This window comes from Pterocles gutturalis, unplaced genomic scaffold (genome assembly GCF_000699245.1).
Source record: "Pterocles gutturalis isolate BGI_N339 unplaced genomic scaffold, ASM69924v1 scaffold16341, whole genome shotgun sequence".
Classification (NCBI taxonomy): Eukaryota; Metazoa; Chordata; class Aves; order Pterocliformes; family Pteroclidae; genus Pterocles; species Pterocles gutturalis.
Genome location: NW_010103369.1, coordinates 40,396 through 53,436, shown reverse-complemented (window position 1 = coordinate 53,436; position 13,041 = coordinate 40,396). Strand labels below are relative to the sequence as shown.

The following is a 13,041-nucleotide window of genomic DNA, read 5'->3' as shown; positions in this document are numbered from 1 at the left end:
CTTAAATTGCAATCCGGAAAGGAAGGATACACAGTTAATGACCACTTGGACGAAGTTTGCTTCAAAAGACTTAGCAGTACTGATCAGGAACTCTGAGGCAAAGGCAGCATTACATTTAATTCTTTCAAGCACCTTAACCATGACCTCATAATTTTGCTCCTCGCAATCCCTGGCTTCATTTGCTGCACACCTTCCAATTTCTGCAACGAAAAGGACGGAGGTCCTCTGGACAAACAGCCTTCCGCATCACCTCAATCCTCTGAGCTAAATGAAACACAACTGCTTTGGGGAAAATAGTATGTGATCACATAATTAAAGACTGCATCACAATACATATACACAAAGGAAGTTAATTAAAGTTGCCTGTGCATTTCTTAACTCTTAGTTCCATTCTCTGTAATCACGCTGACTCCATAACCACAGCCATTTGAGTTTACAGAGTGAACGACAGCTACAGTAAATTTCCATTCTTTATGTGGAACAGTCATTAAAGGAGAGTAAGATGAACATTTTACCACCAGCCTTTGCAGATATTTGCTGACAGCAGAGCTATGCTGGATTCAAGAATTACGGATTCCACTCCATTTTCTCCAAGTGAGGGCTCCTTGCTGGAAAGACCTTTTAGCCCCGTGACTCCTGAATATTTCCCACTTGTTGTGGTCCCCTCTAGCCTGCCACTTTGCCAGTTAGGTTGCACAGACCAGCTCTGGTCTCCTCGCCTTTCCAACATCTCATTCCAGCCAAGCTGCCACTGTTAACAACCATCACTACAAGTTTACATTTTACAGCATCTGGTGGGAGCAGATATGTCCCTTCTAGCCCTGTGATACTCATAATGAGAAAAGGTGAGTTAAATAAAAATGAGTAAGCTAATAAAAAAGCTCTCCTGGTTAAAAGCTAAGTGATTACAGCTGCTACACCGGATTGGAAATGACAGAAGCATGTTGTAAAAGACTCACTACATGCACACCTACAAGAAAGCAAGGAGAAAAGCTGAGCTGTTTATAAATCTGCCACAGAGAAAGGGATCCACGAGGGGATCAGTAACTCTGTTCACAGAGCTCTTAAGCTATTTCTTCAAGTCTCCAAAAGGCTGTATCAATTTTAAGGACATATCTATGATCCTCCCAAACCATGAGCATGTTTTTCAAGGAGTTTCTGATCAACGCAATCTCTTCTTAAACTTCAAATGCCTGCCTACAGGCTTACATACCTCCATACAGGCTAGCACAAATACAGCTTGCAGATGGAAGGTTTCTGAAAAGCACCAAATGAAGAGACCTAACAGTGAAAAAACTTCTACCACGCTGCAAGTCGGGAAGAAGTGGGAGAACAGAAAAGGGGCTAAAGTGACACAAACAAAGAAGCAAGCAGAGAATGACGGGACTAAATCAGGTGGGTTGAACTGGAATGGAAGATGATGGGGTAGAAGGCACAGAGGAAAGATATCCGAGAAGAAAGAGTAAAGAGAGAGGTTATTAAGAAAGAAAAGTTAAAAAGGAGAAAAAGGGAAGCTGAAATGGCCAGGGCAGACAGCTGAAATACAGTCTGAGAGGCAGGAAAGAACAAGACGACACAAACTGAAGAAGGGGAAGAGGATTCAGCTGTGGATGCAATGAGAAATACGTGATTCAGAGGAAAATGGGATTGAGTTAACAGTATATGAGCAAATTCAGTGCCTTAATCTTCTTCTCTCACAATTTCATCAATTTCTCAGTTAAAAAGAAAAAAAAAAAAAAGTAAAGCAGGTGAGAATACTGACATATGCCTAATCCCAGAGCACAAACATGAGAAGCTGGAAGCATCTTACTGTAGGAAAGGAGACTCAAGAAAAAGGGGTAAATAGCCAAGAGAATGGACGTATCATTGGAAAAAAGTCAGTACTTCATGAGAGGCTAGTTATTGGTCAATAAAGAGACAACAGAGATTTTAAAAAAAATGAAATAAAATTGAGAAAAAACAAAAAAAGAAACGTAAGCCCAGAGTACATGACTACTGAAAGAAATAACACAATATTGGTTCTGTGAGAGGAAGGGTAATGTTTAGGCTGAAAAAGTTCTAAGGTATTTGCTCTAGCTTAGAGAAGAAACAGGAACACCTTTTTTTTTTTTCAAAAAAGACACTTAACAAAACAAATCAGGTGAGCACATACCAAGTAACTTGCATTTATGACCACCGAACAGACTTGGAAATTTCCTCCCTTTTGTTGACCTCAAGCAGCAATACAACCCCATGCACTGTGTATTGTTCTCACTTGTTTACTAAGAAAACAGTGATTCATAGTTCTCAAATGGCACATGCAAAGTGGTAACAGCAAGGCCTATGAGACAAGATTTTCAAAAGTAACTAATGACTCTGCAGGTTTAGCTTAGCTGGAGTGACTGATTTTCAGAGGACACACTGAACGACTAGACTGCTTAAAGCTCTTTTCATGAGGTATCAAAAAAGGTGCAATTGCAAACTTCAAGAGTTATGTTTGAAAGTATTGGCCCTGGACTATTTCTTCAAAGTTTTCTTATTTAAAATTAGATCTTCCTATTTTAAACCATTTTCTTTTGAATCCCTCTCAATCGACCGCAAAAAAAAAAAAAAAAAAAAAAAAAAGAGCCTAGTCCCACTTCCACTACTAAATACTGATTCTCATTATCATAGCTCTCATTTGGATAACACACTAGTACATATTACCACACACGGACACATGCAACACTGCTTTGAGTCAAAGTTCCTATTATTAACCTTAATAACCAGTAAACACTGAATAGAAACAAGTCTGTACTATTCTCTAACAGTCAAGTAATGACTTGGAGTAAACTGGTACAACTACATCAAATGGAAATGTCTCATCTCTATGAAGACCAAATATGTTAAACAGGAATCAATGTCTTTTATCTTATATCTACACATGTTGATGCATACTTTACCCTCATCATTCTCTGTCTGCCCTACACCTTGTTTAAAATACACTATTTAAACTTTTCTCTGAACACAGAATTATTATTTTCTTCCAGAGCATTTCTGTGTCACTCTTCACTATCACACCTAAGAGTTTCCAAATTACATCTCCACAACACCCTTCTGAGCTGAGGAGCTTTTGTTACTGTTACGTTACAGTCAGCTCAAGTCAAGGGTGGCCATTACCTGCTCGCTCAGAGCACCCAGGATTTCAGAGGGGTTGGGACCATTTGTTCACAGCATGGTTTTCCTTGACTTGACTACATCTGGGTGCATTCAAAACTTCCAGAAATCAGTCCCCAAGAATCTTGGGTTGGAAATCAGAAATCAAGGAATCTGCAGCCTTGAGCATTTTGGGTTGAAGGTACCTTCCCAGCATTGTAAAGAGCTTCTGATGGAGGCAGCAAGAAACTTTGTCTCTGCAGAGTGGCCCTAAAAGACTGCCCTTCCCTTTCCTGTGGGCTCCTAATTAATTTTTCAGCTTTTGTAATAAATGAAATAAGGTCACATGGGTAATCTGGCTGCCTGAACGATGCAATCCTGACTCTCACCCTGAAAACTGTGTCCCCATCTCCTGTCGTTCAGGTGGTCTTCGTTTTTGTTTAACTTCACATTGCCATCTACCTCTTTGCCATCTACGTGAGGCATCTCTCCTCTGCATGCCAGCGCAGTAGCTCCTTTTCCTCCTGTTTGGATTTCACCAGCAGGAGTTTGAGTCTAAAAGAGAAAGTTTTGCTTTCCAATACTACAATCTGCATCAGAATGGGCCCTGCTCTTTAGGAGAGCAATGGTAAAAGGTGCTCTTGCTGTGCTGTGTCCATGCAGACAATTTTTACTGACACTTACCAACTTTTCTGAACTTTAAGGCTCTCTGACAAGATTGTGCTATTAACACAACTTTGACTGTTTTGAACAGATTTTTCAAGGGGATGGAATCTTCTTCCCATATGACATTTTTTAACATGGGTAAACCAATGCTTTATCCAATCTAACACAAAGAAACAGTTGAACAGGGTTTTTTTGAAGTAAGAACAAATTACCCTGAGGCAGAGCACTGACAGGGAAAATCTCAGCTCAAACAATGAAATACAAAGTTGTAAAACCTTTGAAAATAGGAGCTTGTATTAAAAAATGTTGGGTAACTTTAGTTACAGTTGTTCCTGCCTGAGTATCCTACAGTATCCCCCCTCTAACGCTGTTTCCTTTATGAAAAACTAATTAAAAAAAAAATAAAACCAAAGTGAAATTTATACTAAAATACACTTATCTAGGAAAAACTTAAATACGAAGTAATAAAAAATAGCTTATATACTTATATATCATTATGTTATCATTATACGAATAAGACTTGTCTGCATATGTTAATATATTTTGAAGAAAAAAAGAAGTCTCAATTTGGGGAGAGGAATTGTTAAGCAAAAAAAAAAAAAAAGTACAGCATGGATCCAAGACAGTTAAGAGAATGAAATGATACATGTAAATCACTGCCTTCATTTTTCGATTGTATGATCCCATTTATATAAAAAGCAGAATCTGCCCCTCAGTACTAGGCTCTGAAAGCCGTGAATCGGTAAAGAGTCAAGCCTTTCTCTGTATCACTAATTTTCAGTTACATTTACATTCTCTAGTTGCCAGTACAGTCTCTAATGTGCAATAGTTAGAATCACAAAACCCGCATTCCAAAGGTTTGCATAAAAATTAATTAGCTTTCTTCTCCAGAGAGTATGCATCCTTCCAGGTCACTACGGAGGCCTCTGGAGGTGCAACCATAGATGCTTCAACACTGGAGCTCATTCCCCAACTCCACTTTCCCATCTCACCAGCATAATCAACTTTGGTGACAAAAAGGAATTGTTCCACCAACTCCTTTACAAGACTGTCACAAGCAGCCTCATTCACTGCAACAACACTTATGAAGTAGCAAGTAGTTGACATCACAGGCATTTACATTGACTGAAAAAAGAGAAGTAATCAAAAATAGCATAAATTACTCTGCTATCATTTAACAAGTAACTTTTGTTTTTCATCCCATTAGAAACTGCAGTGGCAATCAAAGACAGTGCTCCCAGACCTCTGCTTCCAGTGAAGTCTGAGCCATCTTTCTGTGGGCCATAGCAGCGGGAGAAACAGGCTTTAAAAGTGAACTAAGGGTACATGACACATCAGAGCAACTCAGCGTGGAAAAGAAATATTCTGCAAGGACATGCTCCCCACAAAAGCAGATGGACATACAATAAATTTTAAATATGTAAACTGCCATACTGGCCAATATTTCTTACATCATTCAGCTGCTTATTGCGTGCTGGGATGATTGTACTGGTTAGTTGCTTATTCCCTGCCTTTAGAGCTGCATCTCTTCGTGCTTGCTCAAGCAGAACTCTTGCTCGTTCTTTAAGTTCTTCCTGTCTTGACAACATTCGTTGCTTAAAAATAAAAAAAATAATTAACAGTAAGGCAGCCTCAGGGTACTTAACGTTTATACAATAGTTAATAGCCAAGAGCCTTCCTATATAATAAAGGTCAAGAGTCACACGGATTACAGTTTCATGAGGTGACAGAGCATTCTATAGAAATGAAAAGTAAAGATGATCAAAATGTAAAATTAAAAAGAAGTCATAGGCCTTTATAATGTAAATAAGAGCTTTCTCTCCTCCCCTTAAAACTTAATTTCTATCAACATTTAACGCCTTTAAACTGCAACTGTGGAAAAAAAAATAATTGGCTTAATGGAAGCTATGTTAAATGTGCTATGTGTTTACTTATTTACTTTAATATGTATGCAAATATAATGCTTCGTTGGCTACTTATATGGGTATCATTCATTCAAAAGTTAAATTGAACACAAAGAGGCTGGGTACAAGGCAAAAGACATGCAAAAATATCTGTTTCCACTTCAGTTATGAATATCCACCAGAAAATTCCTTCTTCATACACATGACCAATTATATTGCAGAGTAGAAATAACCAAAGAGGGATTTCTGCATAGGCAACATGAGCTCCCGTACATATATACTCCCAAGCACCGACTTCTCTGTCAAGGTCAACCGTGAAGACTCTGGGAAAACGTGTCTCTAGGCCTTTACATGAAGTAGAGCTGGAATAGATGTTGCAGGTTATGCTCCTGCAACAGCCACGTGGAAATTGAGATGGTTGACTCTAACCATCAGTTGAGTGTTCAAGGTTAAGATTGAGGCTCACATCTGAGATTTCGTTACCATGTGCAGTTGCACAGACAACTAACAGAGAACTGTCCTTAAAGTAATCTCTTTCTTTTTCTTGGCCTATAACATCCTTGCGCATGAAAACCTCCATGGAGAAGACATCCTGTCTCCTCCTGCTCTGTTATTCTGTATTGGCCAAACTATTCCTTTCTCATCCAGTACACAAAGATGATGATGAAATTTAATGACACTTCACTGCTTAAAGGAAGTAATATTTGGCCACTATCACCCATCCATGGGCTGCTTCTCTTGCAATAAAATGAATCCTTATGGCACTTACTCAGGAAAAAACATAAAAATATTTGAAGCAATTCATACTACCAAAAGACTGGCTATATTCTTTCTTACCAGAGATAGAGGCACAAAGCCGAACAAAATCAAAACTCAAGAAAGATCTTCATAGGGTAAAAATTATAAGCATGCTTTGGCATTTTTGTAAATGGGGCTGATAGCATTTTTACATATTTTTGTGATGAAACTATTTACTGATAATACTCAGCATTTATATAATATTCATCTTTCATCCCCACAGTAAATCTGCAAGGTAGGCGGGCATATCCTTTTTATCTTCACGGAAAGGAAAATGATATTGTGGTTAAGTAACATGCGTGAGGCCACGCAATGAACACCATAACTTAGTATTCTGGAGTTTCTGCCTCATCATTGTGGGTTATGTTCACAAGGCTGTGTTGTTTCTCAGATAATATTTGGAAATATGTTTGGTATGTTTCAAGGTATTCAAAAACTTTACATTTTTTGAATTCATAAGTCTTTTTCCAGTTATTGCTTCAGTATACAATACTCAGAAGAAAGGTGGCAAGAGCCTTGAAGCCATCTTTGAGCTGCTTGAGAATATGATGTTACTTCCTTTAACTGGAGAGAGATCGGAAAATTAACAGTAGAACAATTCCTATAAATGAATTTTTCATGTAATGGCTCTTTTTCAGCATCACCTACTGTCAGGCAAAGTATTTATTGCCCAGCAATAAAAATACACCACCCACTTTGCCATTTATACTGAAGATATGATGTAAATTACAAACATAGAGAAAGAACTTGAAGAGCATCTCCATCCTGACTCACAGGCATACAGAAAGCTTAAATTTCTTACCTGGGCTGTTTTTGCAGTTTGATCTGCATGATTTAAAGCTGTTCTGGCATCATTGTCAGAATCAGATTCTGTTTGCCTCGGAGAAGCTTGAGGCTTCTTTGCAAGATCCATATCCTTGTTATAGGAGTATCCAAGCTTAGAAGTAGGAGATAAATTCGGCCTTGTGACAGGTGAACCAGGATCAGCTCTTGTGCTCTCTACGGATCCTATACGTCCCAGCTTTTCTTGTTCTGAGAAACCAATGGTACTGTCTGAGCTCTGGTGTCTCTTCCTGTCACTATCTTCACAAGCTACTGTGGGAGACACATCCTCTTTTTGATCACTGACATGTGCCAAGTCACTCAAGTCTAAGGTGTCAGCTATCAGTAATTTCTTCCTTCCCAACGTAGGCTGCGCTTGCATTGTATCTGTACTGCTACACTTCCCAACATCTTCAGATGCAGAAGTCCTTCCAGAGCTCTGCTGGGATTTTTGTGGATCTGTGTCACTTCGAGTTCTGCGAGAAGAAGGGGAAGCTGTGCTTGGGCTTAAATGGTCATCAGGAGTCTGATGCTCACTCTCAGATTCGCCAACACCACTGTCATTGACAAATACGGAGTCATCCTGAGAAGCAAAGTCTGCCAAAGCACTGTCTGGCGGCTGCAGCTCGGGCTCCCGGTTCAGGTCATTTAACTCCGCGTAGAATTTTTCCTGGTCGACAGAACTATTTGGGTCTGTTTCATAGTTACCCACTTTATATGTGCTTTTACTACTGTTCTCCTCTATTTGAACCACATTTAATTCTTGGCCACAGAAATGTGCCCTTATTTGATAGAGATAGGTCATAACAGTCAGTTTGTCAGGTATCGCTAATAAAACCATGTCAGAAGGTTCCAGCAACCGTGATATTCCTAAACTGGCAAAACCATCATAGGCCTTTAAAAAAAACAGAATAAAGATTACAATGCAGCAGTTTCTTATGTATAACATTTCAAGAATGCAAGAAGTTTCGGTCAAAATAAGTAAGCATAAAACATACTCAATATTATAGCAACAGTGTAGGTTCAACTTATTATTACTTACTACTGTTTTGGTTTAATTACAGTAGTTACTATTTTTTGTTGCACAATCCACTCACTGATTTTTCACAATGGATTCTAGATATCTCCCAGGGTATCTTCATAGCAATACAAAACAAGAGAATATGACCAATAAAGACACTTAAATGGCATTGTTTTAAATATTTTTAACATACTACCGTACTATAATAAAATCTTCGGTTACTCAAAATTATGCCACTTCCATGAATAAAAAGATGTTAATGGAACTGCAACTTAAAAGCCCGTCTGTTTGCACTAAGAAAACCTACTAATATCTTAAATGGTTCTCACCCACATAGCAGGAAACAAGCAAATTAAAAAAAAAAGTATAAGAGTTGGACCTGAAAAAAGCAACTAAGGATAGCTTTTTAAGATAAGGAACAAAGATATAAGAAACACGACACTAATCCATCTTGGGCTTTATCACTGGTGATCAACCTTCTCCCTTCTATTGGTCATGTAATTGCTGTGATTTGTGTTGTTGAAAAACTACGTCCAGATCGCCAAAAAAACCACCACCACAGATCACTGGACACAAGACATAAATCACATTAATCCAGCAAACAAATGCATTTTAAAAACATTTGTTGATGCTAAATTTATAAGAAAGAGAGACTGAATTTCATTCCCACTTCACTTGCATTTCTAAAAGCTAAACAGTTCGCAAGCCTCTCACTTTGTGAGCCCAAGTTGTCTTCTTTCTGCTAGCCCTTTAAGAGAGTGGGCTTGGTACATCAGGTTTTTCTAGTTTTGAAGAATTAAAGCTGTTTCTCAATTTACAATTAATTATTACTATCCTGGATTAACCCTGGAAGACAATACTGTGTTTCAAGAAAGCCTTTAAAAAGACCTCCTGTTAGTATAGATGCACTCGGTTAAAGCACTCAAACTTTTCCTCCCCAGTAATTCTGCAGCTCCTTTTCCCCCTCTTCTGAAAGTGGAATAAAATGTTCACAGTTGTTCCTACAGTGTTTTGAACAAAAACAGATGCTAAACTTAAGACACGGACGAAAACCTGTCCTTTCACAAGAAAACAATAACACACATCGCTGGCTTCAATTCTACCCCAGTTTTACACTATTTCCTAAATACATATAATTTTAGAAGAGTGCAGGAAAGAAAGAAAAGAGAAATCAATAATGACTTTTTTATCCTCTTGGTTTTCATGCTAGCAAATATTCAAAGGTTAGTTAGAATGTGGGTCTGGCCTGGCTGGCTGCTGGCAGTCCTGGTTATTCTACTTGCTCTGAGAAAAGGAGGCTTTCTCATATCTGTTGCAACGTGCTGGAGTCATTCCCTACTCAACGGTCAAATAGTTTTCATTTCAGCCACTTTTCAAACTCTGCTTCTGAGACGTAGAATTTATATCCTGAAATTTTGTATGCTTTCCCTCATGCTCAGGTGTAACTAGTCAAAACATTTTTTGTGAAGTAATTTTTATATTGCTATATCAAATGATTCACAGAGTTTATCTAGACATAAAAATTATTGGAACAATTTATTTTTAAGACCTGGCTCTCCCTGTGCAAAACAATTTGTCCTAAAATCATTGCTGTTTTTTCTGGGGTATCATTTCTTGGGAAGGTTTATTATGAGAGATTGTTATGCCATTTATAAACACAGAGCTGTATAGGAGTAGCAGTGGAAAACATAAATGTTGTATTGGCTGATACAAAGCCCCAGACAGAGCAAAACAGCAGAAAAAATGATGGGTGGGAGGGAATGGAAAGAACTCAGATGGTAGAAGAGGGACAGGTGTCATTTACCTGGTCTTGGGCCACAGAGCTGGAGGAGCAGGATCAATCAGGATACAGAGGAGAAGGAGACAAGAGAGGCGGAAACAAACAGACACAAGGAGCACAGAGAAAGGAGAGTTAAAGGAAAACAGAGCAGGGATTCAGGTGGGCAGCCTAAAGCCATGGCAGGTACCGGGAATAATGAATGCTCATATGCCAGCAGAAAACAGGCTGGGCATGAAAGTGTAGCAAGCCAGTGGTGTCCTGTGGATCAAAGGTAACACCAGGATTTGTTGTTTGATTAAGTGGGTCAGTGCTGATGTGGTGGCATAAATAACCTGTTACCCACGCTGAAGCTAGTGGGAGTTACCATATGAAGAATGAAAGGAGCTAAGGTTGGGCTTAGTAGTCCATGGCAGCCAAAGCCCATAGACATGACTTGACCTGAACTCTTCTATACTTTTAATTTCTTATTTATATGCTAATAAAACTAAATCCTAGGAATATCTCCCAGTGTCTGTAAAATGAAAGTGGGGACAGTGTTTCAGAGCTGTCAGGAAAGGCACTTTGATAGAACGGGTAATGCTACAGCAGAAGGACTGAATTTGGAACGATGGATATTCTCGATACAGCTGCAATCACTTTTTGTTGTCTGTTTGGTTCATCTGGTGATGCTCGGGACTAAATTCAATAGCCTTCCACTGATGCCAGATACTTATTTCCCATCCCCTCTCCTTCTCATTCTGGACAATACACATTCTTGCTTCTCTGCTTTTAAAGTATGCTAGATACCTAGATTGGCACAGAAATGTTTTACAGTCATTAGTTCTACAAATAGCAACTGTATGTTCTGTATGTGTCCATACAGCAGTGTGTGACGAGTTCTCCTTCACTGCTAGAAAAGCTGGGAGCTTCTTGCTATTCCAGTATATTTATAAATGCCTAGTGTTTCTAACTAGTTTGTAACTAGTTTGTAACATGGGTATTAACAGAGTAAATTTTCCAAGTCAAATTACTTTTTGTTAAACAGAGGCATAGCTAAGCATTGATCTTGCAAATGTTTATAACACATGTTTAACAAAGCTCCTTCAGGATCCTACCGAGGTCAACAAGCAACTCCCACATACAATTCAATACGTGCTTATGATTTTGTGGAATCAAATAGTACTCCTGTTATAAATATATGGCTGCTAGCTTAAAGGTAAGGATTTTTTTTCCATTTTCATTCAATGCCATCCCTGTAATTCTGAATTCTTCTACTTCAATGTATATTTTAAAATTATTCCTTCCTTGGAAACTGGAATATTTTGTCAAGACAATCGCTTGAGTTCAAATGTATTGAGGAATTTAGTAGAAATGGTCAAAAACTGTAGGAAAGAAAAAAAAAAAGGCATCACAAAAATTGAAAGTGCCAACTGAACATCCAGAAGATATGACACTATTTCACACAATAATCCCTCAAATGAAACAAGCTTCTCTAAACAATAAAGTAATTAACACCAGAAGTTCATTAGTAGAACCATACTGTTGTGCCCTTCCACTTCTCGCCCTTTCATCCCCTCCAAGCTCCAGCCAAGTGTAGTTTAGTAGCTTACATTTTTAAAGTGCAGGATGTGTTACTAGCAATATGAAAAATGTATATCTTTGATAAGGGACTACACTGTCAGTCTGCTGTAATTTTAACACATGTTCATAATGTTCATTACAATCAAATGGACATAGTAAGTCAAAGTAGTTAACATTACTGGAAAGGCTATCTGGATACTTAGACATATATGAGATTTCAGTGGAACCACAACTCTTTGCATCAGCTGGGACAGTATCTCTGAAATGTTTCTAATCTTCTCAGAGATAATCCTGGTTTCTCTTTTGTTCCTGAGAGAAACTTGAATTTGCAATGGGCATTATGCACCAAAAATATCTTAGAATTCTGACTGATGCTAATGTAATCTGGAGTAGTTGTTTCAGGTTTTGGGGGAGTCTTGTAAGAGAGAGAATGATATTGTGGAAATTACAATACATACAGACACACACACATGTATGTATATTCAGGACACTAAACCTATATACCTATCTCCTAATGAAGGTTCTTTTTTTTTCTTTTTTAATTTAGTGACAAGCTGATTGACAGACATCAATTGGGATCCATCAGCACAAGCACCACAGGCAGTATTCCAACCATTTCCCAACTATGTAACACACTGACATATTGGCCAAGATCAGATGTCACAGGTAAATACCCTTTTTTATTCAGCATCAGTGGCAGCACCCATTTGACAAATGACTAGTGTGTGTTATAAAGAAGCTCCAAGGAGGTGCCTTTTGTAACAGTGCATTCCCATGTGCAATTATACACAGTAACTGCACTGAAATAGTTGTCTCATAAGATTTATTTTTTTTTATTAAAATACAAACAAGGTCATGCACTTCTAAAAGATATACTCTTACGGGTTAATCTTTAATCTATGGACACAGTCACCTCTTACCTCCTTTTTGGGAAGGGGGGTGGGGGGAGAGAAGATGGGGGGAGAGAAAGAGATGCTTCAGACAAAGAAAATTGTCCTATTCATCCAGAGATGTTATTTTAATTGGTTAGGAGGACTCATTGTCAAATACGTTACATATCTGCATGGAATTTATAGGCAGCCATTGTTGCCAGTGCTGCATTCATTCCAACCAAGGGCACGCGGGGTTATCGGGCAGAACTGTGTGAGACCAGGAAATAAATCTGCAGGAAGCAACTGAGATACTCAATGTAGCTGTCAGGCGAAGGCTTGCAAAGTGATGAAAGAAAAAAACTGCACAATAACAACAATCATTACTTCTTCAATCCTGGGAACTATATCCTGTTAGAGAGACGGGCTAAAAAGTTCACCATTTGCCATCACAGTTTCATAAAGAAAAGATGACTGATTGTCCTGCTAACATTTTTAATTAATAAT

At 38.4% G+C, this 13,041-nt stretch overlaps 1 protein-coding gene across 1 annotated transcript in view; it reads right to left on the bottom strand.

Moving 5' to 3' along the window:
• Window positions 1–13,041, bottom strand: part of LOC104471375 (EH domain-binding protein 1-like) — a 116,235-nt gene that overhangs the window by 64,116 nt on the left and 39,078 nt on the right. The window contains 2 exon segments of the mRNA XM_010086702.1: window positions 5,232–5,375; window positions 7,285–8,199. Coding sequence (XP_010085004.1) covers window positions 5,232–5,375; window positions 7,285–8,199 — 1,059 coding nt within the window.